General features: G+C 41.9%; 1 protein-coding gene across 4 annotated transcripts in view; it reads right to left on the bottom strand.

Annotated features, from left to right (window-relative positions):
* Positions 1 to 14,166, bottom strand: part of MAP3K9 (mitogen-activated protein kinase kinase kinase 9) — a 59,459-nt gene extending 45,293 nt beyond the window's left edge. For all 4 annotated transcript variants that reach the window (XR_009114549.1, XR_009114547.1, XR_009114548.1 and 1 more), the window contains exons 1-2: positions 13,829 to 14,166; positions 8,445 to 8,858 (exon numbers count right to left, since the gene is read on the bottom strand). Coding sequence is in view for 1 of the 4 variants with exons in the window: in XM_058025574.1 (XP_057881557.1) it covers positions 8,445 to 8,858; positions 13,829 to 14,129 (715 nt within the window). In the remaining 3 variants the exon portion in view is untranslated. The remainder of the gene's footprint in view (positions 1 to 8,444; positions 8,859 to 13,828) is intronic.
* Between the last annotated feature and the right edge of the window lie 11,544 nt (positions 14,167 to 25,710).

Genomic DNA, 25,710 nt, shown 5'->3' on the forward strand with positions numbered 1-25,710 from the left:
ATAAACCTAGGGCAAGACTGACAACACTTCAACAAACAGAACTGAGCATATCAAGTTCTATTAATCAAAGTTATCGTATTTTTCTTATTCTCAGGATCCTTGAACAATGCAAAGTCAAAAGGAACTAAAGACTATTCTCTAACATCTTTCCATAGGCCCATACTCATAAAGGAGAAACAACAGGAAATGCAATGCTTTTGTGATAGGTGGACCACATGGTCTGGTCCACATACATCCCACCACTCTTATATGTACCATCCTTACAGCAATTATTCATAGTAGCATTTCTTTTTAGTATACCAGGAACCTCCCAGGAATCTCCAATTTAGGCACAGAAATTTTTGCAATAAAATCTTAGTGGTAAAATTATTGACCTGTTACTACTAAGTGGAGCTGCTGGCACACTGACTATCATCTGCTATACATCTTAATAATTAGTCTATACATAGGCAAGGAGGAAGCCATGTTTGCATTTTAGATTTTTCCAGCTGTAATACAAACAGGAGATCCCAATATTTCTCAATGGCCAAACCAAAATCTAGGAGCCTGTTTCACAAGGCATCAGAGATGGATGCACAGAAAACTGGGAGCTTGGCTTGTAGCTGTAAAATTATCCCAGATGTAAGACATGCAGCATTCAAAACACAGAATTTCAGAGACAATTTGAAATCCACATGTGCACAAGATAATGCTTTCTTTTTTGGGAGGGTATTTTTGTTTTTAATAAAAAATGGTGTTATAATAAATGTGTGAGCAATACAACACCACCTCTAGAAAGCTTCATGGAAGGGCTGTGTGTGGCAGTAATACAAATACTTCACAGCAAGGCTGTGTGTCCTCTGGCTGCTTCCTTCCCAAGAGGACCCAAAGTGATGCTGCACCAAGCTGCCATTACCACCACAATGACTATTCTACACACTGGGACACAACAATTTATCCTTCTGTGGGCAAGAGCTCTTCTTTCTGAACTTAAGAAACAGTGATGAAACCAAACAACACAATTCTGAATTGTTATGCTTTGGAATAGTTTGTTTTCTCAGTGCATGAGTTTCTGTTACTATTTGTGAAAAATGCATGTATTTTATGATTGGTTTTTTGCAAATATTAAAATGAATATTATATGTGTTGTGTTAGAAAGTAATGCTGTATTAATTCTCTTAAGTACTGTGTTAAATATAGTTTTAGGTTATAAAAATTGTTAAAACAGAAACTATGCTATGTAAGATGCTTTGTTGATCAGAAAGGGCTTGCAGTGAGATAGCAGCCACAGGACACCCAAATCTTTCAGAGAAAGGGAATTCATTGCCTTCTTATCAGAAGAAACTAACTTCTTCCTGCCTTGGAGGCGCTGTTAGGATTAGAAGGAAGAAGTTGACACTGAGCAGACAGAATCCTGTGTTTGAATGGAATTTATGCCTCATGTATGAAGTGTGTGAACATGCAATGGGCTGTTGTTCTTAAGGGTTAATCCTTTGTTAGCAGGGGTCCTTTTTTGGGCTCGTGATGCCCAGAAAAGGAACCCGGACATCCGTAACTCTTGTTTTTATTGTCTCATATTGTCTTAATTCAATTTGTCCAAATTGTTATTACTCTAATTGTGTTGCTATTTTTTAACCATTTTATTACTATTAAACTTTTAAAAATTTTAAAAACAAGTGATTGACATTTTTCACACTATTTCTTTTTCATGTCTGCAAAAAGCTCGGGTCTGAGGAAGACTTTCCATTAGCAGTGGGACAATTAACAAGCAATTAGCAGACACTCCAACTAGCAGTCAACTTTGGCAACCTTTTGGCAATCAAAGTTGACAACATAAACTATTTTAGGATCAGAAAGCAAACACATACCAAAAAGCAGCTCCTTATAACCATGTGCTATACCCTGTATTCTTTCAAACAACTTAAGGTTTCCCTTGTCCTGTCATAAAGAAACGCATGCAGTCATCAAGATGGGATGTAACTTAAAATTAAAGAATCATCTTGGGTGATGAATCATCACTTCAAAGAGCAAGACTGTGTTTTAAGTCTGATGCTTCAAGAACAAGTTTGCTTCAGGTATGTTGAAATTCTGAATGGCATTGTTTGATAAAACAGCAAAAGTGAAGCTGCTGACAGAAGTCAGTCAAAATTAAAATTAAGTTTATTGATGTGGAAGAAACACCCAAAACAAAAAAGCGGAGATCAAGGAATTATTCTAGCTTCCCAGAGATACCACAAGGCTCTTCTCACCCTTAACTGGCTCCTTAGAAATTTCAGAAGAACACAGCTCTGTCACAGATGGTCAGACAGTGAGTTCAGGGGATGCCTACAGACACCTACTGTGTGACCACGCTTAGCTCTGTTCTACACTTCCATAGGCACAATTTCAATAAAGTGCTTCATACCACAACTCTAAGTTGGTTTTTCTTAGGAGCAGATAGAACCCAGCAAAAATGTACACAGTGGCTCAATTACATAAAAAGGCTATCAGCTAGGGTTTCAAATGTAATAGACACAAAATAATTTCTAAAAAACAAGAGGTACTCTTTCCATACTTGTCTATTAGATTCCATTGCTGAAGTTGCCTTTTTACTACTTACTGTGAGCAGGAGGACACCAAAGTGTTCTTGTGGACATATCAAGCATTTCATAAAAAATCATATTTTTGACTTGCACCTAACAGTAAAGATATCAGTCTATATTCAACTAAAACTATTTACAGAAGATGTATGTAATTTTGGAATTCTCAGAAATCTACTAAGACTTGAAAACAAGACTGCAACATGAAAGCATCTGTCAAACTTCTCTCAGAAGAAAACAGCTGCACTAATTTACAAAAGCTAATGAAGAAAAAAATCTAGTAAAGTACCAAAGCACAACACAGAAACTGTCACCCTACTTCTGTGAATTCCTGATATTTTAACATCTTAAAAATTAGCAACATTTTCAGGCATAATTTACATCTTCGGCACTAATAATACATAATTTTTTTCATTCTTTTCAGTGAAAATGTGTAGTATTAATGGCATCAATTTCCTCATAACATTACCACAAGCAAAAAATTATGGCTATTTGGATTTTTTTTAAACTACAAGTGACCATCATCTCCCAGCTGCTGTCTTTCACACCACCTGTCCCCCCATAAAACCTCACCTTTTTACCACTTTTCCTCTTACTGGCCAAGGAAGTATCCAACTAAGGCCAGACCAACTACTCACCCAGTGCAAAGCATTCAGATAGCACCAAAATAGCTTCCCAATATTCTACATGAAGCATTACTCAGTCTTTTAATTGCACTGACAAAGGAAATCCATTCTGATAGAAGGTACAACATTGGAGAGTTAGTCAGCAAATGACACTGGAGTACCAGAAGCAGCAATAATAACTGTGTGGAGTTCCAACTGCTCTGCCAACACACATTCAGCAGACCTTGTAAGAGTTCTCCTCTACACCTCTGCCAGACAGAGGAAGAGGCTTACAAGTACTGCTCCTTCTCTGAAAAGACCAACAGAAGAGTGTCAACTATGACTGGATTAAAATAAAAAACAAGGAATATTTCAAGTCCTAGGAACAACTATCCATAAACCAGGTGGAAAGTCAGCTCTACTGGCATCTTTATGAACAGATAAAGGCTTAATTACATTAAATAAGCAAAGCTATAACACAGTTTCAAATTCTTTCAGAAAGCTAGAACTTGGAATAATCTCGGGACATCACAAGCTTACACTAGTGATCCAAAAAGTATGAGAGGTAAAGACTACAAATAACTTGAAAGGAAAAACTACTGACTTGGCTGAATCAAAATTGTTGGGGTTTATTTTGACCTCTGTCCTTTCCTCTTTCTTTGACCTTGGCAATGTCACTTTGCTGCTAATCTTCTGTGCCACTTTGTGGAACACAACCGTGGTGACTTTTAAAAAGCACTTTGCTAACTGGCATGAACACCTTCAGCAAAATCTTTCAATGTAGTGCAAATCACAAACATGTTTCGCTGAGACAGTAAAAAAGAAATCAAATATGCTGTTGCTAGCTCTCCATAGTATTAGTTAATTGGCTTTACTCCTATAGCAATGCTGGCATATCTAATACTGACAGAAAACAGGACCAACTTTGTTATTTACAATACTTCACTAAAACCAACAGGACTGTCTCTTTTTGATCCTAAGCATTATGTGCCAGGCACTTTTCTCTGGCCAGAAATAAGACTTGAATCACAGATGAGAGATAAAAGAAAGGGAAACTCTTAAGAGCTATTCTACACACAGTCATGTTGATGTCAGTGGGCATTTCTAGTGGTTTTTTTTCCTTACAGCTCAGCATTTAGATTATTTAGGTGCTTTCACATTGGGAAAGGCCTACTAAGGATTCCATAGCATTTGCTCAATGGCTCACCAATGTGCAGCTGAAGAAGGAAAGAAGGAAATATCACCACATGAAGAGAAGCAGCAGCAGCCACTGAGGAATCTGTCAGATTAGTAAGATTAATTTTTGTATGGAATAACTTGAATCCCTTAAATGCCCAAAATAAAAGAAAAATACTTATCTCCACAAACAGCAGAACCAAATAGTTTCATAAATTACCTTTTTTCTCTCATGTAGTTATATGACTGACATATGAGTTGGTAATGTCATCGGAACACTTGTCTACCAGACTTAATGCCAGCTGAACTCAGATTCAAGAAAATAATTTCACCATCACTAAAACTAAATTACAGGTGTACAGTTCATTCTGTAAAGACCTTTCTGTACTCACTTCCTGATTGCATCCCCAAAACAATAAAACAGGCAGCCCTCAGAACCTCCAAGATTTACAATAAGTCTTCCTCAAACAAACACAGTACTAAACATACAAAGCACTTTTCCTACAGTCTAAATGTATTAAATGTTAAGTTATGAAAATGCAAAGAAGAAAAAAAAATTTAGAAAACTATAGAACAGAAAAAATTTCCTTCTTTTCACCAAAAAAGATGGATAACATCTCTTTTTGGATAAAAAGATGGATAGCATTTGAAGTGTTTTTTGATGAGGAGCATTTCAAGAAAGAGACATCTCCTGGAATCTTCAAATAATCATCTGAAGTTCAATTCAGATGAACTAAAGTGAACTTATCTCCCAAAGTAATCAAAACCCTATGTTCTTTATTACACTACCAGAAATGCTGACAACTATTCTGAGCGTTGTTTTGGTACACACTGAGTCCACCAAGCTACAACAGTTTAAATCAAAAAATACATTTTCTCCAAATCCTTATATAATGGGGTAATTTCTCAGACTTGCATTAGGGTGCCCACTTGATATGCTCAAGATGTAATGTGACCTGCTTATTAAAAGATTCATCATGAAGTACAGTCCTCATGCATGCTGTGTCTGCCTAAATCTAAGCAGACATCTGACAACAAGGCATTCTCTGATTTTTTTCTAGTCTAGTAGAAAGAAGGATCTTAAATAAGGCAATTCTGCTCTTTCCCACTGCCTGATCTTGTTCTCTGCCTCCCAAATTAACTCCTCCTGCAGCTTCACAGGCACTATGTGGATCCCAGCTGGTGCCTGAAGGCAAGATGAGATGTACAAGAGGCACAATCTATCACTTAACATAGGCAGTAGCAATCAATAGATCAATGCAGCTGATGCTGCCACGACAGCTCTACAGCACTTGGAGATGTTTAGCACATGTAAGAAATGCATCTGCAAGAATCCTTTCTAAGCTCTTGCCAGCAGAACCTCTTTCCTCACCACAGACACATCACTGCCTGTCACCTAGTGGGTGCTAACTTGTGCAAAGGAAATGCTACAAGCTTGTAATTCTACAAGCACAGAGCTAACAAGATAACCTGCTCTCCATTATACATGGTAATTAAGAAAACTAAGTTCATCAGAACAACAGACAAAATGCAAGCTATACATTAATCAGGATGCAATAATATACTCAGTCCAGTAATCTCTACAAAACTACTAAAAAGCTTTCCACAGGAAACAGAGCAGAGAAATTTCTAAGATGCTTATTATATATAAGAGAAAAGGGATTTCAGCTATGCAGTGACAGAATAATCAAGAAATACATGACTTAGGCAGCTCAAAGTTGTTCATCCTACAATCCCTATCCCCACAATAAAGCTCCACCATTGTCATAATCTAATATTTATGATGCTTGCTCTGTAGGTACACTCAGAAAATAACATGTATTTCAAATGTTTAAAATAGCATATACATTTTAAATTTCTCTTCAACCACAGAGCACAGAATGAAGAACTTCATTTTGTTTAATAAACAGCTGTTGCAATGTGTCAAGCCCATACCTGAGGCTACTAACTTATCTAATTTCAAAAAAGAAAAACAAACCAATAATTTTTCCTTAAAATATCTTAAGTCCTTTCCTCCACTACCAGCTCCTACATTCATTTAGTTTCCCAACTGTAATATTGCTTGCTCCAGTCTTATCTGGGATAGAATTTTCCAATACCCATCATTTCTCTGCTAGATCTGATGCTATCTTGGTCACAACCACCATGCAAATTCTCCATCTTTCCCCTTCAAACACAGAGCATCTCTGAATTTTTTCAGAGGCATTCTGACTCATTCTTCCCCTTTCTTTACTTTTGTGTCCTCCCAAATGATGGAAATTATAGTAATACATGTAGCAACTTCTCACTGGCCATTTACAGTGCAGCACAATTGCACTCTGCTGATTCTTTGTGACAAGAGCCATTTACTCTTGCTGTTGACAATCCACGTGTTTTCTAGCATCCCTGGCTGGCAACACTGTGCACTGGGTGTCCTTCTGGTTGGCCTGGTTCTCCTGCTGAAGCTTTTCCCTTTTACAACTGGAAGTCTCTGGTCTAAATAAAACAGTAAAGTACTAGAAGCTGACAGATTTTTATCTTAGAAATAACTTATCTTAATAACTGAATAATTCTAAACCTCAACTAGCACTTAGCAAGGAAATATTAATGGCCTGTTAGCAAAATAAGCAAGTAAATAGTTTCTTAGGTAAGGAGGAAAGGCACAACACTGAAAGGCAATTATTTCTCATTCACAGATGCAGCCAGTCATTCATTAAGTCATGCAGCAAATAACTTAATTTTACAACATTTATCACCATGGCCATATATTTGCCATTTTTAAGGGAAGGGTTTAGACATCAGGATATCTTTATTGACATTCAGATTGCCTTACTCTAACAAAATGGGAAACTTGTTACTATAAGTACAATACTGTAGAAACTAGCTAGAATGCTCTTATAGTTCCCTTTTTTTCCACTAACAAAAACTAATAACACATTTTTTACTCTTCCACAACCAACTAAGTAAATTCATGGCCACAACATAAGAGACCACAAACATAGGAAGATACTGGAAATGTACAGCATTGCAATGGTTAATGCTAGTGAATCTATTTAAGATATTAAAATTCCCATCTATCAGACCTCTTTGCTAATGTCCCTGCCCTCAAAGCAAAAGGGAACATATGCCTGCATCCCAGCCACCAGTTCATAGAGCTTCTTATCAACTCAAGCCATGAATAACAATGAGTTCATACTAACACACCAATCTAAACCACTACATCCAACATGCAGGTCTGTGTTTGCTCTTGCCATCTAGACACAGACAAGCAGATAGAAAGGCTAAACAGCTGCATACTGCATTGGGAAAGGAAATTATGATCTTTAAACCACTGCAGCACTTTGCTCCCACACTCACAAATAACATTCTATGTGTGTGTTTGACTTTGAGAAGTTAAAGTTTGTGAAAAGAGACACACTACAAGAACAGCACCCAAGCAACACACAGTAAAGCTGTATTACAGAGCAGCTGAAATCACCATGATTTCCACAATCCTAACTACCAAAGTTTCCCTTGCTCTCTAATGGGTGAGCTGTATCATGTAAAGCATCACAAATACCAGCTGAAGTCCTGAGTGACATTTTATTCACATGAGTTAATGTTTCTGTCAACACCAGCTCTACGATGGATAAAGAGAAAATCCAATTCTGCTGGGATCAGTTAAATCTTCCATAAGGAAAACAGGCTTGCATCTCATCTATACAGCAAAATCTAGCAAGTATAATGAAAGCCTAGGAGCATTTACCCTTACAAAGAAGCACTTATTCTTCCAAAAAGAGGAAGAATAACACACATTTAAAGTTCAAGTTTATTCTAAGGTTTTCTAACATACAGAAGTCTGTTGAAATGTCAATAAAACCTGGACACTATATGAATATACTAGCAAAGCATGGTTCATTCACAGTTGCTTTTCCATCTGATCATTTAAGTTGCTTCTACAGATTGAAAGCATTCACGTGTTTCCTGCAATCTCTAGCACCAGAGTGCATAAAAATAAACCCTTCTGGGATTGAATTAGAGGATACAGTGGTTCACTAAATTAACACGACTCCCCTCTTTTCCTTGTATGATTTTTTTCCCCAAAACCACGTCCCAGCACCCTGACTGCTCACTGTGTAGCACTTACTGTTGCTGGACTTGAGGTCACGGTGAATTATGGGAACAATTGCTTCCTCGTGCAGGTAGTTCATTCCCCTGGCAATCTGCACTGCCCAGTTCACCAGGATGTCAGGAGGTATCCTTTTACCAGACAGCACCCGATTGAGCGATCCTCCGCGGGCAAACTCCATGATCAGGCAAAGGTTGGGTTCCTTCAAGCACACGCCCCTGAGGGCAATGATGTTGGGATGCTTTAACATGGCAAAGAGCTTGGCCTCCTGGCGGACATTCTCAATGGTCTGGCTGATGTCCTCATCGGGGTCATAGCGAGCTGCCTTGACAGCAACCTCATCTCCTATCCATACAGCTCGATAGACTTTTCCAAAGCCCCCTATGCCAATGATTTCCTCCAGAACAAGCTCTGAGAAGTCGATCTCTAGGACTAGGAAAGAGACAAAAAAAGATGTAAGCATTTAGTAACTATGCACTCTGCACATCAGCTGCAGGTCCACGCTGGCCGACTCACCCCTGCCCTTGGAGGAAGGGCCAATTTTCACCAAAACAATACAAAGGAAAGCAGTGGGCCTTTCTGACAACCCTTTAGTGCTGAATAGTATGGTAAAACAGACCTTGCAGTGTCATAAAATTGGCATGAAGTACTCACTGTAAATGGTAAAACAATAGAATAGCCTTCTCTTACCACAGTTAAACCCTTTTACTACTGATGTTCCTGCCCCTACCCCCCCTTAAGGATAAACTCTCAATGACACTACCAGATTCTGAAAATGAAAAACACACTCATCAGCTTATATTGTGTTCCAATACAGTGCTTATATGTAAAATAGCTAAAACACAAAACGTATGTGCTTCTCCATTTCTCCCTTATTTGAATGGCTTTTGTTGAACTGACACAACAATCTTTTTTTTAGTCCTTCCCAAATCACACTTCTTCCACACCTCTCCAGGCTTTGCAGATTTGGTCCCCACAAGAGATCTGTTAACCAGTTCTGACATAACCAACAACAGTGTGACAAACAGATGGATCAAACCATATACTGAGTGCACAGAGCAAGCAATAAGAAAAACATTTCTTGATCAATGCATACTGCATTTTTGTTACAAAAACTTCCTATTCCCATACACTGACCGCTATACTTAACAGGCTGACACAAAAGGATGCAGCTGGCTCAATTCAGCACACAAATTGCACCTGAAGCAAAAGCAATAAGAAATTGTATCCTGTACAACTGTACACTAAACACAGTTTATATGGGGGGCCAAAAGAACCCATCTAACACTGACTAATGTAGAATAAAATTCCACATACTGACCAACGAAAACATGTTGACACAGCTTCATTTTCAGTAGTGGAAGGCTACCACTGATGCTACTCTGTATGACATTTGCATGGTTACCGATTGCAGTCAATGACATTTTAAAAAGTTTTAAAGGAAGAGTACCATAATGCAAGATTTGAACAAAAAAGTCACCAAGTCTTTTAATATTTTCCTGCATTTGAAATGCCAAATCTGACATGGTTCTCCTGCTTTGTCTAGCAGAACGGAAACTAAGCATGTAAGGGAGCAGGTTAGATCCCCCTTAAATAAAGTAGTCTCCTTATTCCAATCAAATGTCTTTCCAATGTATAAGTCTACAGTACAAGACTATGTCACAAAACTGTATGGAGTTAATACAAACGCTTCTGTTCACAGCTGCAGGCTTGTATTTTGTCTGAGCTCTTCCTTTCCTGAACATGATTTTTAGAAGTTGGCTTACTTTTTGAAGTTAGTCAAACCTACGAGTTAGTTTAATAAGGATGCCTTTCCTGCCTTTCCTAGTGTTCCATGAACAAAAGACTAACAGGAAACAAGATAGAAAACTGACCAAGAAAGTCTGTCAGAAGGAGAAAAGGTCTCTTCCACTCTAGAACATGAAGAGAATTTACTTTTATGCTACTGTGAATACATATTTTGGGTAACACTCTGAGCTTCAAGGATTTGTGCAACAAAGAAAATTTCAGTCCTACAGCAGCAACCTTGGTGTTCAAATGCTTGAAACAGAGATTACTAGAAAACATGAAAGGAGTAAATTCTGAGCGGAAACACTGAAATTTTAGAACAAGACTGTAATGACATTAATTCTAAATGCGAGACTATCCTGCCACTGAGAATACACAAAGATTCACTCTTGTATTTCTCACTAGTAAAAGACCTAAAGAAATCAGATGTTGAGTCCTATCTCTTCAGTCAACAGAATTTCAGCACGGATAGAATCCTCACTTAACCTGCCTCTAGGAACAAGGTCAGTTAAAAAACTGAAAATGAACAAACACGCATCCCACACCAGCAGGGTGCCAGCTCCGGACACAGCGTTCAGGTGCTGCTCACAGCGGGCGTTCTGCTCGGGCACGGCGCGGGTTAAGAGGACGCCAAGGAGGCGCCGAGCGAGCGGCCCGCGGGTGCTGAAGGGACAGCTCCGGCGGCAGCGGGCACCGGACGGGACCGGACGGGACAGCCACGGGGTCAGCGCCCCGGCTTCCCCCGGCACACCCCCTTCCCCCCATCCGCCCCGATCCCCCCGGGGAGAAGCGCGGCAGGAAGGGGGCAGGCAGGAGAACAAGATGGGCAAAGGAAACCGAAGGGCTGGAAAGCACAACACTTTGTGTGCCGCCACCCATTTTCCATCAGAAAAAGCACATCCCTGCTGGCTGCACCAATTAATAGGGGTGGGATGTAAAACCGAGAGACTTCAGCTTCCACGTGAAACCCAATGCATGACACCGAATGTTCTTTTATCTGGAAGTACGATCTGAGTTTAGTTTGAAAATGTATACTTCTGTAAGGCAAACTGGCCAGCTTACCCTCATGGGTAGCTTATTCATAAAAAACCCTGATTTTTAAAAAATGTTTTGTCTAGGGTTTTTGAAAGGTATTTTCTGCTGAATTGGTTTATTCATTTTCATAGTTTGAGTTATACAGGTACATTAGGGTGCAAAATACTTGTTTTTTGTCACATTTCTAAACTCCAGTGTCATTTGGCAGCTGTGTTGTACAGGACTGTACAGAATTCAAGAACTGAAGTGCTCTCATTCCTCTGTGGGCTGGTGAGGAATTACAGAGCCTGTACACCATGAACCAGTGGCCATGTTGACAACTGCAAAGTAGGTGCTGTTTAATCAGCCCTTATTAGACCATATGATTAAACTGTTTAATTCAATCTTAAGTGTTTAAGAACCCCCAGCACAGATGAGAGTCCCTCAAGTTGGCCCACTCCTGACAGCCACCACAGGCTGCTTTTTATCATTCATGGTATCTTCACCAAGGCAAAATTCCAGCACACTACAAGGATGGCTAAAATTACCAGCTAAACTAGGACAACTCTCAGTAGAAGCAGAATCTCTAGGACTTGTACTCCCAAATTTTCATTGAATATATAAACTTTAGAAAAGCAGGTAAAAATAGGTTCTGTGCTGAGGTGCATGTCCAGAACAACGCTTTGCATCACTTCTGCAAAACTGGACTTACTGGACTATGAAGTATTAAACAGTAGACAGTGATTCCTGTTCCAAACAGCTATCAAACTAACATCATCAGCTCTAAAAATGGATTGCATTCCTTGCAAAGGATTTCTAATACTCAACTTGAAAATCCAATTCAATGGCAACCAACTTTAACCCCTGTTCAAACTGCATTGTGTTTTTAAAAGAAGCCCCATACTCCTTAAGCATTATAAAAACCTCGGGAGGGCAATAAATCCTACTTTGTCATGAATGTATGGTTAGTGACTTGACAGAAGAGAAGTAGTGTAGTTCTGTAGGGGGCAGGGGAAGAGTAAAGCAAAGACAAAGGGAGAAGGTACAACTCCAGAAGTGTTGGTGAGCCATCAAGCCATAGAAGAGGCAGCAAGACAGGAGAATCCACAGTTACAAAGCCTGAACTTGAACACCCCACAGAGGATGGGAGCTGAGGGTTCGAAAGGTTCTATAGAAATGGGTCCCTTAAGTACTTCAAAAGCAAAACCTAATAAGCATTCATTCACAGCTTTTTCTGTGTGTGGGGAAAAAAATAACTTCACAGTGCTCTCGCAGCATGGAAGAAAGGAACAGCACCTAGTTCCTTTCACAAGCCCAAGGGCAATGCTACAAATTACTGAGTTTTACCTAAATGCTTTCAAGAAGAATCTAAAGTAAGAAAAAAGCTATTAGTTGTACTCCTTGGAGATATGGCCTAGATAGGACAAAGCATCTTTTCACTCTTTTACTTTCTAGAAAAGCCTACTAGTCTGAAGATCTTTCTCTGCCCCTCAAAAAAAAGCACCCTTGCCTGAATTGTCAATGGTGATAGATAAACAGGATCTAGAAAGTCATTCCACGTTGTTGCTCTTTCCACAATTGTCCATAGTGACTAAAAAACGTTGAGATGAAACAGCCCTATTCTCTGTCTCCAACAAAGGCTTCAAAACTGCACCGAAATTCAGGGAAACAAACCAATCCCTCAGTGCCTTCAGCATCTCAACATAGCCAAGTGACCCTCAGACAGTCCCAGATACCCAAACACGGATACAACTCACTCACAGGTATTTCAGGACAGAACTTGTAAGAGGGCAGAGGAACCTGGTAACACAAGTCAACTTAGAAATTTTTCAATCAGAAATAAGAAGCTTTTGGTTAGTAAGTAGGATAGCACTGTACAGGTATTAGCAGTGAATCAACACTTCAGGAAACAACTGCTTCCCTCCCAGCAACCTTTCTTTAAGCATATTCTTAAGGCAGAATGACCAGAGCCCTGGTGACTCCCCCACTTCCCAGTCACCAGGGTTTTGTTGCTTGATGAAAATTTATCAGCCCCTGGAAAGACAGGTCTTAACAATGGGAAACTGCTCCCGGCGTCGCCGAAACGCCACCACACTGAGGCAAGCTCTGCCTTCCAGGGAGCGGCGCGCTGGCCGGGAAGGCAGGAGGGCACTGGAGCAGCAGGAATACCTCCGCGGGTGGGCAAGGGAACGCACCGGGGGCTGCGGCGGCCCCAGGCCGGGCGTGCTGAGACGCCGCAGCCCCTCCGCTCGCCACCGAAGGCCACTGCAGGCCCCCCCACCCCGCCGCCGGCTGGGCCCGCGGCCTCCCACGGCCGCTCGCCACCGGGATGGGCCTTCCCTTCCCCCTCAGCGGCGGCAGCGGCTTCCAGCAGGACCCACGGAAGGGCCGGGCCGGGCCAGGCCCCTCCCCAGGGACACCGGGAGGGCCGAACCTCGGCTGTGCCCACAACCTCGGCAGTTCCGCCGGTCTCTTCCCCCCTCCCATACCCAGCCCAAGCCCGCGATAGGGGGGCAGGACCGGGCCTGTCGCTGGCTCCCTCCCTCCCTCCCGGCAAAGGGGCCGCGCCGAGCCCCCCGTCCGGGCCCGGGCTCCCTTACGCTGTATGGCGGGGGGCGGCGGGTATCGGGCGCGCAGCTCCGCGCCGCCCCCCTGCACGCCGCTGCTCACGTAGTTGCTGGGGAAGATGCCGACGCGCTGGTCGATCTTGCCCGTCCACCAGCCCTCGTCGCCGGACACGTGCGAGTCCCGGGACAGCACCTGCACCACGTCCCCCGGCCGCAGGCTCAGCTCGTCCTCGCCGCACGCCTCGTATTCGAAGACAGCGGTCCAGAGCGGCCCGTCGCCCGGCGGCTCCCCGCCGCCCGCGCCCTCCTGGCTGAGCTCGGTGAGGGGCTCCATGGCGAGGCTGCTCCATAGGGGGAGGCGCCCACAGCAGCCGGGCGCTGCGGGGGGCGGCGGGGCCGGGACCGCCGCCTATTGTTCATGCGGCCCGGCGCCCGCCGGCACCAGGTGCCGCCGCCGCTGCCGGGGCTTCCCGGCGCGGGGCCGCCTCAGCCCAGCGCGGGCAGGGGCGAGACCAGGCAGCGTGTGCCGTGGAGGAGCCGCCGCATCCCCCCCATCCGCCGCCTCCTCCGTGCCCGCCTCCGCCTCCTGCCGCCGCCGCCGCACATCCCGGAGCCACCTGACTCTCTGGCAGCTTCGGCGGCGCGAGGGGTGGGCAGGGCGGGCTCCGCCCCCGCGCCACCATTGGCCACCATTGGCCGCCACCGCCGCCCGTCAGCTCCGCCCTCACCTGATTGAGGGCCCGCGCCCCCTTGGCCACGCCCCTCCCCTACCGGCCCCCGGCGTCGCGCACTCACCGGTGTGCCGCCGATTGGCCCCCGCACGGTCAGCTCTCGCTTCCCATTGGGCCGCGCCCTCTGAGCTCCGCCTTCCCCGCCGCGTCTCATTGGCTGGGGAAAGGGGCATGACACGGCCCGAGGGCGGAGCGGGCGGGCGCCACCTGGTGGCGGACGGAGGCGGCGCGCACCTGGGCTCGGTGCCCCCCGCCCCGCCGGGAGCGGTCGGAAACCCGGCAGGATCTCGGATTCCTGTTAGGCCGTGGACTTCCACAACCCGCCCGAACTTAAGCCGTTAGATGGTTTCTGCACGAGGTCATCGTGGGTGTGTCCCTGCTGATTTGTTAAAAATTAACAGAATTTACTTCTCACTCCCGCAATCAGCATGTTGCTGCTCGGTCCTGAACATCCAAATGCCTTCTCCCTGCTGCCAGGTTTTCACAGCTTGTGGAGACACCAGATCTTGTCAGTGGAATTTGCTTGAACTTGGTGATATTACTGGGAAATTTTTTTCGCATTTCACTCCATTTCATTTGAATTCCAGTGGTGAAACTGGAAATGAAAATTCTGTGTTCATGCTTCATCATAACAAAGCCCACTAATGCCAAACGAGAAGCCCAAGTACCGTGACCACATCTGATGTCTTCACACTTATACATAAAATGCAGGGCTTCGTTATTCTTTAGTATTTAGTAAATGCAATTACACAGTTCTTGTCTGCAAGATAGATTTTTAAAAAATTCTCCATCCCCAAGTCAGGCCTTCGGTTTGGTTTATGTACAGAGTAGTTCCTACTAATTCCTTAACTTTGTGCATTGTGGTTTTGTCTATTTATCCATTCTTGCATTAGCATTATGCTGTAGCACCTTTATAGGGAGCCCCAGGGTTCAGGCTTTTAATAGAATAATGAAATCTAAAGCATAACATGCTCTGAGTTAATTCAAAACTCTTATCATTGTTTGTAAAATGTTTGAATTTACTTAAATTTACACTGGGAATACACCTCCTCTCAACTGAACCTTAGTAACAAGTACCACAGAGAACCCTACTGGGAACTACAATTATCCTATTTTCTCTCTTTTCCCCCCAAACTTCAGAGCCTTTATTTATCACAGAAGCTAAACAGGCACAGTCTAGAAAGAGCTGGTCTATTAGTATCCTTCTTGTAAAAATAGAGACCAAAACATGTCTAGTTGAGGTCAGAACTGACATTTCACTGTGATGCATGCAAGATTTAGGCATCCTTCAGCACAAGTTTTCAATTGAATTTGTCTCAGAACTGAGCCTTAGGTTTTCTCCTCTCTCTCCACTGCCTCTTGTCAGCGAGGGCAGAACTGAGGATGCATCCTCTCCACTATTCCTTTGTCACTTAAGGGTGTGTTTTCACAATTAGTGTAAGCTTATCCAATACTATTCTGTTGCTGAAAGGACTTTCCTGCCCCTTTTCACATGCTTGACCTGCTTTCCTGATTACAACAGTGGTGACTGTGGCTGTGGAGTCATTTCAGCTCATTCATCTGGCTGGAAGCTAAGCCTCTGAGTAAAAGCAGCTAGTTTTCAATCAGCTTTTAAGGTTTGTCTGACTTGCATTAGGACTGTAGACACAGACATTAAGGCCAGCACAAGGAAGCAGGGCAGGTGAAAGGGACAGCCCCCTAGCTTTTTCAGGAACATCCCATCTTTCAGTTACCTTGTCTTGATCATGAAGACAAGGGGTAACAAATAGCTGTATTCATGGGTTTGGAATTCAAATAATAGATTACTGAGAGGAAATGTGAAAGACTGCTCTTGATGCTCCCACCTAAAGTAATTGCAGTTGCACACAATAATTTTCTGCAGATAAAAATTTCAGATGAGAAATTATAATGCTTTACATTAATACAGCACTTTAAATGTTGTAATATAAAAAAATGTGAGACATAAAACAGAGGCCTCCTGTCTTTCAGCTGTTTGCCACTTATTTTGATCACTGCTATAAAGCACTGATAGGTTTAAAGTAGAAAGCTATATTACTAATGGTGAAGACTATGACAAGAAAAAATTTGCTACTGTAGAAGCTCAGGTTGCCTGCTGTAGTGACTTGCCAAGACAGAATCCTGCCATCTTGTGGAATGCCTTCATATCAAAGTACACCACTTTGCTTCTCAAAAGACACCTTTTTCTTTTTTTTTTTTTCTTTTCTTATTTCCCACGATGATATGTTTGTTTCTACAAAAGTAGTGTGACTGCTCAGGAAGCTGTTTGTGCCTGGAGTGTCCAAGGAAATACTCTGAAGAGCCATCATAGGATTTTCCCACTCTCACACACTTCTCTTGGCATCTTTTACCAGCCATGTCAGAGACTGGTTTCTGAATTAAAAGATCTGGCCAGATTGGGTAGGCTGTTCTTAACATCAAGGTAAATAGGACTGTCAGTAAACGTTAAATTCATATTCCAGTAACTGGCAAAAGGTAGATGAAAACAACGCTAAAGACTGTCTGCACACAGCCTTTGAAAGATGACATTTTAGCATTGGCAAGAGACAGCCAGATTTTTGAAGTGGTGCATGCCTTTCTGACGAACATATAGCCCAAATGCTACATTGAAAGCTTCTTCTTATGCATTTTCTAGTAAGACTGTATCTGTTCCCATTATTATTCAGCAGATCCAAATAATGGGAATTAGATTCTAGATCTAAAGATCCAGTTCCTAAAGTCTGTGTTTGAATACACACTCTGCTTCTTAAAGTTTGGACATAGATTTGCTATAATGTGTTTCAAAAGAAGAATAACCTGCAAAATGCAGATGATACTCTGAATTTAGTTCAAACATTTTTCAAACTGAGAACTTTGAACCAAAGCTTTTAATTCAGACTCATTTCTTCATCTACATTTTAAAAGTTCCAACAAATTATTAGATGGTAAACAATAAGGCCCATCTATTCCCAGTCTTTGTTTTAAGAAGCAATAGAGAGTATTCTGCTTATTCAGTATCATTATTAATACAAATTTAGGATTATGATCTTAGCTTTTGTCCTGTGTGTTCCAGAGGCTTGTGCAGACTACCACTAGACTTACCAGCTCTATAACTTACTAAAACTTGGCAGTACACAGTTACAAATCTAACTGGATATCAAAATGTTGGAAGTCTAGGCTCCTAGTATGTGTGTTCTGCAAAGGATAAAAAAAACCAGAATGGTATTAAAAAAATAAAATGAAGAGGAATGCATTGCCATATATTACAAAGGTTCCATATTGCTAGAGCTTCATACCTCCCTGATGCTTCTCGTAGGAGCTCCTCTAAGCACTAACTCTTCCCTCTTCTCACAGAAACCAAGCAACTCCAGTCTCCCCTCAACCACCCAACCCACTCTTTTATAACACTCTTCTGATTGCCTACAGCTGTGGCCTGGTAAAGTCAGGCCTGCTCCCAATCTCTAATAATTGGCTCAGCTGCAACTCCTCAAGGGGTAAGATTACTTTCTATACTACCTCTATTTTCTTATATTGTATCCCCTTACAGGAATGTCCAGAAAAAAAAGGAAGGACTGTGGTCACCATCCAACTACACTGCAGTACTAGAAACATATTGCAATTCCAACTATAGCTGCAATGACAGCATGTCTCTACCAGCACAGTAAGAAAATATAAAAGATTAAGGAGATGCCCCTTGGCACATCTTATTGCAGCTCACTCCTCTTACATCCTGTGGTAATTTATATTGCATATTAAATTAACACAGCACTCTCATTTGGCTTTTATACATTTAAGAGGAAATACCACAGATCAATTGCTGATAATTTCTGCTCAAACGATGTAAGCTTTACTGACGAACGGATTTTTCTATCATTAAAAATTGCCTCTCTACATGGTTGTAAAGCTAGACTGGGTTTTTTTCCCCCACTTTAGAACAGTACTGCTTTTCCAACATCACTTTAGTGTAGGTTTGTTCTTGACTTGATGAGGGGGAGAGGGGTAAGCCACTGGCAACAGAAGCTTTATGAACTGTGCTGTGCTAGCTAGGAGGCAGGCTGCAAATCTGGGTCTTGAGCATCTGAGTCAGTAAAGAGAGAGCTCTAGCCTGCTTCATAAAATATATATGCTAATCTCCCAGATGGCTATATGTTCTTTCTCCATAAAACAGATGACCTGGAAAAATAAAAGATAAAAACACCGGAGAGTGGGAATTCTGGGCCAAAATCTGGAAGCTTGCAGTAGATTTTACAGACAGACTTGGATTTTAAATTTAGTTTGGATCTGGTTTCATAACAAAATAGAGCAATGGCTATTATTATAGGTCACAGCATAATTTCTCATGCAACATGAATCATTCATACGTCTGCATCCCTCTAAGAAAAATATAATAAAGGAACACTTTCAAGTGAGATTCTGTCTGCACTAGAAGATATATGCCTAACAGAAATAATGGTTAACTTGGCTTAGTAATGATTAACATTTGCACACTGTGTATTACCTCAAACCAAGCCACACACATAGCTCTTGTTTGATTAGTCATAGACTGAGTTGCTGCTCCTGTAAGGGAATATCAGAGCCATGCTGCCACACTGGCAACATTGTGCCACAGTTTCACAAATGTGTGGAACAAATATTTAACTTATTTGCAGAACTGTGATTAGCGCAATGCAAATGCTCTCACCACAGTTCAGGAGAGACACTACAGAAAACTTTTCAGGTTTCTAAAATCTTTATAGGTGCTGATAGCCTTGATCTATCTTTGTTTTCATGTTTCACGTGAAAAATGAAGCAGCAGCAGACGACCCTGCATTGTCAAGGCCAGCTTATGGTGCAGCACTCAGGCAGAGCACTCTGTACTGCCTCCAGCACCTCTCTCCCATTCAAGGCCTCCTGCCCATGACACGACCAAGTCTCTTTGTGAGGGCAAATGAGATTTTGTTCGGAAATAACAAAACCAAGAAGGAAAACAAGGTATTTTGTTTAGGTTTTAAATTTGTCAAACAAAACCTTTGGGACAGTTTTCAGATCACCAAAGCCACCCTTGCATAGTTTCAGAAAGACAACACAAAAAATGGAGCATCTGCATTCAAACCATACAGATGCAAACTTCATTTCCAAACATACAGAAACACAACATTCATTAGATAACAGCATTCATATGCAAATCATAGCCTCATCCCCAAATCATCACTCTGCTAAATATGCCATTATAAAGTTATGGACATAGAGTAGATAAACTTTTCATTTGGGGTAGCATAATCCTTTTGTCGATTGAGGCTGATGTCTTCTTCCCCCTAACTTGTATTTACTGAGTTAACTTATTATTCAGAATAATAAACCTCAATCTAAAATAAGACCAACTAGGTCAGTGCAGTAGTAATTATCATAGAATTATATAATGGCTTGGGTTGGAAGAGACTTTAAAGATACTCTTGTTTCAACCCCCTGTCTTGTTCCAACCCTCCTGTCCCAAGGGTAGGGACATCTTTCACTAGACCAAATGACCCAGGGCCCCATCCAACCTGGTGCTGAACACTTCCAGGGATGGAGCAGCCACAGCTTTCCTAAGCAATCTGTTCCAGTGTCTTACCACCCTCACCTTCCTAGGAAATTCCTACTAAAGGACTTAATATCTAATCTAGACATACCCTTTGTCAGTTTAAAGCCATTGTCCTATCACTACTTGCCCTCCCTTGTCAATTGACCCTCTGCAGCTCTCCTGAAGCACCCTTTATGTACTAGAAGGCTGCAATAAGGTCCACTCCCAGCCTCTTCTCTTCTCTTCTCTTCTCTTCTCTTCTCTTCTCTTCTCTTCTCTCTCTTCTCTTCTCTTCTCTTCTCTTCTCTTCTCTTCTCTTCTCTTCTCTTCTCTTCTCTTCTCTTCTCTTCTCTTCTCTTCTCTTCTCTTCTCTTCTCTTCTCTTCTCTTCTCTTCTCTCCTCTCCTCTCCTCTCCTCTCCTCTCCTCTCCTCTCCTCTCCTCTCCTCTCCTCTCCTCTCCTCTCCTCTCCTCTCCTCTCCTCTCCTCTCCTCTCCTCTCCTCTCCTCTCCTCTCCTCTCCTCTCCTCTCCTCTCCTCTCCTCTCCTCTCCTCTCCTCTCCTCTCCTCTCCTCTCCTCTCCTCTCCTCTCTTTTCTCTCTTCTCTCTTCTCTCTTCTCTTTTCTCTTTTCTCTTTTCTCTTCTCTCCTTTGTTGTTGTAATTGTTTTTTGACACATTGTCTTAAGTTAACAGGTGACATTTGCCTGCTATTTCCTTTTATTTACAATCTCAGTTTAAATCCTTAGCATAATTAGTTAGAGGAACCTCTTTTAAAAGGTGGATGACTACTGGAAAAATTTCTGTCTTGATTTCCCCTTATAGTGTCTATGCCTGGTGACTAAGCTCAGATATGATACTGTATCCACTCTATATTTCATAAGGCAACTAGAAGGAGATTTCCTCATACTTACATGAAAATAGACCTAAGTCTGTTTTGATCTTTTAGTTAAGTGTGGGCAGAGAGACACATCATGTTTTTATTGTGATGCTATCTCTCAGTACTGGCAGCACCAGATCCACAGACAGCCAGAGACTCTTACAGGGTAGAAGCCATGTCAAGAACTCTGCCTTTACAATCCAGAAATAATTTGTGTTATCTCTTAACATGTTGGTCTTTTTCACCTTGGTGGTCCTAATTAGTGGGCTTGGTCATGTATCAAGGCACTGTACAGTTCACTGTACAGCTGAAGCTTTTGTAGGACAAGGAAAACGTGATTCATGGAGTGAGCCTAGACAGTTCAGTCCCAGACTACAGACCGGTCAGTGTCATTGAGTCTAATTGGTACCTGAGCAGTTTCCAAAATACAACATAAACATGACTACCTTATGAAGGATACACGCTTTCTTCTTTCTCGTGGTGTCGGTATCTCCCCTTCTAATTATGCTGCTAAAAGAGCCGGTCAGAGCGCATGAATGACAGAATTTTTGCACGTATCTATTGCTTGACCACAAGTCCTCTTGCTCCGCTGCCGGCAGGAGCCGACATCGTGCCCGGTGCGGTGCCGGTGAGGGCGGGGAGCCCTGCGGGGGCGCCTCCGGCCGCTCCGCGCCCACAAACCGAGCCCTCCTCGGCCGCTCTATTTCTGGCCCTGCTGGAGCCTTGCGCTGCTTCCTCAGCGCTCGCAGCTCATTGTTTTCGTTCACTTAGATGGACCAATTGTAGTCTACATAGGACGCGTTTGTTTTCCAGTTCCTCGAACCATTATTACCTTTTTCCTGTTCCTCTTGAGAAAATGGACTTTTGACACCCTGCCAGGCTGCGTTACTGAATTCCCTTGCCTGTTTCAGGGTGAAATCATGATAAAGGCAGGCGCTTTTACTGAAAGGGGAAAAAAAATCGCAGAAAAAAAAATGTGGAAGAAAACCTTACTGTGGGAAAAAAGCTTGTGTAATAGTGAAGAAATGCGGTAGTGTGAGTCATCCCGCTCATGAGCACTTCATCTGGCGAAGTTAGCACCATCCAGGAGGGAATTTGCCAGGCCCTGCTTACATCCCACAACCAGTAAGCCTTGCCAGAGGTACAGCACTGAAAATAGAACTGTATCAAGTAATCCCCTAGCATGTATGAGAAACCATATCACAGTCGTCTTCAGTAGAAGCACCAACTCTCCTTACCTTCATTTTATTACAAATAACACCACCAGGCCCATCTAGGTCCACAAGGTAGTCTGGCAGACTTAGCTCCACAGGCTCCCCTAAATACCCATTTTGTCCTTGGAAGACCCCTTTTTATGGTCCATGCTTCATACTACTCTTATTATATTTTTCTCCAGCTTCACCCTCAAACAAGGCCTTTTATGCTCAGAAATGAGTTCGGTTCTCAGAACTGATTTCAGTTATTTTCTGTTCTCCAGTTTATTCCTTTTAAACTTCTGTGGATTTTAGGGCTGCCATTACAAATCCTAAGAGTGATGTAAGAGTGAGAGGAAAGAAAGAAACATATGCATTTTGGATGTAACCTTGTTTCCTTTTCTTAAAAACCCTGCAGAAGGTAAGGCAGGTTGACTAACCTTCACTTGACCTTTGAATAGTCTTAATTCAATTGTAACTGTACATGCACATCTAGGACTTCTGTCCTTTCCCTCAGCTCTGCTACTGACGGATTCAGATTCAGATTCACAGGTATTCAGGTTTGTACACTCAAAGACTGACTAATTCTCAGCTCACTTCTATCCATTCTATTTTACAGAGAGTGTTAGAAAGAAAGATGTGTCACACACACACAATGGCCATTGCTATCTCATTGGTGAGGAAAAGATGAGATGTTACTTTAAAAGACAAGGTTTCAGTAATCTCTCCTTTTCCTAGGATTACACAAGGCCACACATGCAGAGAAATTCATCCTACTGAATTTCTTTGAAGGTCATTCTAGATAATTTGATTTGATGGATTTTCTGGAGACATCAGTCCTCTTCCTTCTAAACATTTCTAGCCTGGAGCTGATATTCATCCATCACTCCATTAAACACAGTCTCTCATAATTTCTCAGTTGTATTTATGAGCAAATCTGACAATTTAATCACTTGTCTGAAAATTTGTGATATGATGAGGTACACAGAACCAGGAGATGAAATTAGATAGTGAGAATAGCATCTGACAGAAGCTCCTACCAGGCCTGCCAGTCACACAGAAGTATTTTTGAGAAAGTATGTGTTGTTTAGATCAGTTCTAAGAAGTAAGGCAGAAGGGAGGCCAGTGAAAAGCTGCACTGCAACAGATAATTATAAGTTCTGAACTCTTTACTTTTAAGATTCAGATCCTAGGCACTTTCTGTATTAAAAGAAAAGCAGAGATACGTACACTTTTCCTGGTGTCAGTAGAAGTAATAGTTATGAATAAAAATGCTTTTCAATCTAGAGCTTTCAAAATTACACCTGAAGCTTCGACTTTAAAAAATTCTAAAATGCTTTGCTTGTTTTCCATCATATGACATTTAAAGATTTACAAGAAAGTATTTAGTTGCATTGCTACAAGCTAACTGTGAAAAAATTCAAAATGTAGTCCAAGAGTCAAATTACTTTAGCTACCAGTACTTAATTCTCTTGTTACCACAGTGAAACTGTTTTTCCTATGATTTATGTAATGCTCAATAGTGAATTAAATCTTTGGAACACTTGTTCTACTGCAAAATATCTTTTTGTGGTTAAAATAGTTTTTGTAACAAAACTTCCTCTTTTCATGTCACAGCACATGCTGAAACAATGGCAAAAAGATAAATTACTGCAAAATTAATTTTAGCTGCTGTAAATCTTGTAATGTACTAGGAATGCTGTAACAGGATCCCTAATTTCTATAACATTCAGAACACTCCACATAACAGCTATAGGCATATGGATTACAGATTTCTGACACAACCTTCATTGACATTTCTGGTTCTGTAAGCAGCACAAAACAGAGTATAAGTCTCTCCAAAAGGGTTGCTTACTCCACCCTTCCTTTGTTTCAAAGCGGTTTCTAATTTTTTTTTTTTTTTTTTTTTGCCTTTAGAGTTATTTTTAATGTTAGATCATTACCATTGTTTATCTCCAGAAAAGTGTTTCCAGACCATTTTGCAGTCACCACTGTTCTGGAAAGGCCTATGAAAAACTGAAGGTTATATGTTTCCCTGGCAGATGTGGTCAGAAATATACAACTATCATCAGCATCCTACACCTACAACTAATTCCTTTGCTTTCTAATAGTTTTCTCCCTGATCATTTTTCATTGCTTTCATTTGTCTGATCATTTTTCATTGCTTAATCCATCAAACATTTCCCAAAGGATTGAACAGATCTTTCCATGCTGCAGACCAATAAAGAATGCACCAAGACTAGTGCTATTAATGTGGGCAGTGTTCTGGAGTGAAGGACACAGCAGCTGCACAAGGCGCCCATACAAGCAGTGTTGGGAAATACAGGCATCTCTGGATGATGAGAATTCCTAAGGATCTGCCATAAGGGATTTAGAGGATGTTCCATGATCGGTAAATTCTCTCATTTCTGAGCAAAAGATCAGGAAGAAACTCTCCAAAGTCTTGCACCTTCTCAGAGAGCATCCTGTGGGTTTTTCCACAGAAGAGACGAATGAGCAATGTTTGTAGAAAACCCTTTAGACTGGCTGAGAGCTGGAATTCACCTACCTGCTATTCTCTGACCTGTGAACTTCACCATTTCTGTGCTGGTCATTATCTGCTCCTGATACAAGCTATGGAACATTCATGGGATTAATAGGTATAGGGGAAAGAATAGCCTTAGTTTTGTCCCACTGCCTTGTCTCTGAACCAAGAAAAACTCACTTGTCTACCACTGACTCTGCAGAAGCGGTGACAATTTGTGCAGATGTTATGTTCATGTAAAACATAACTCTGTTTAATGGATCAGGAGATCTATGTCCTGGGTTTGCCTATGATTTACATCACGACGCAGAGCAGATTATTTGTAACCGTTTTATCATCTGTACAAAGCAATTAAGGATACCTTCTTTGCAGGTTGCTTTTATCCAGATTAAAAAAATATATCCAACATGCATTAGTATCAGTGCCACTTAGCAGATAACTTTGAATTGCAAAGAGTTAATCTATTTCTAAGTCCACTTTTCTTGGCTGCACAAAGTTCTCTAATCAATCTAGTGCTACTGTGACACTGCTCATGATGAGTATCATCAGGCTGTGCTTGTGTGGCAAAGAATTCTGATGTCAGAACTCATGGACACAAGGATAAATATAAAAAGTGAAACCCAACCTGATGTGAGAAGAGGCTGAAGACTATCAGGTCATGCAGCTGAAAGAAGATTTGCATGAAAAATGATGCTGTCTGAGAACCTGTGGTGTATCTACACCTGTGCATGAGCACACGGGTCCATAGATGCAGCTGCATGTGCTCTTTGTTCTCAGGGATTGCCTCACTGGGTTACAGCACAGCTGGCTGAAGGCAGAGCCTGCAAGGAGGGACAAGTCCAACCTGTGCAGGTGTTTCTCTATAGCTGTGGGTTTCTGTTGCACTAAGAGCTTCCTCCCACATCAGTTTGACATGGAAAGCTGTTTTCGGAGGTCGGCCAAAACCAGTTACCCACTGAATGGCTGTAACAAATATATTCAGCCAGCACAAGAAGGAGAAGAGCTTTGTTGCTGCTGTTTCCTTGATGAATACTTGTGCCATCTCCAACTGGCTGC

This window comes from Melospiza georgiana, chromosome 6 (assembly GCF_028018845.1).
Source record: "Melospiza georgiana isolate bMelGeo1 chromosome 6, bMelGeo1.pri, whole genome shotgun sequence".
NCBI classification, from domain to species: domain Eukaryota; kingdom Metazoa; phylum Chordata; class Aves; order Passeriformes; family Passerellidae; genus Melospiza; species Melospiza georgiana.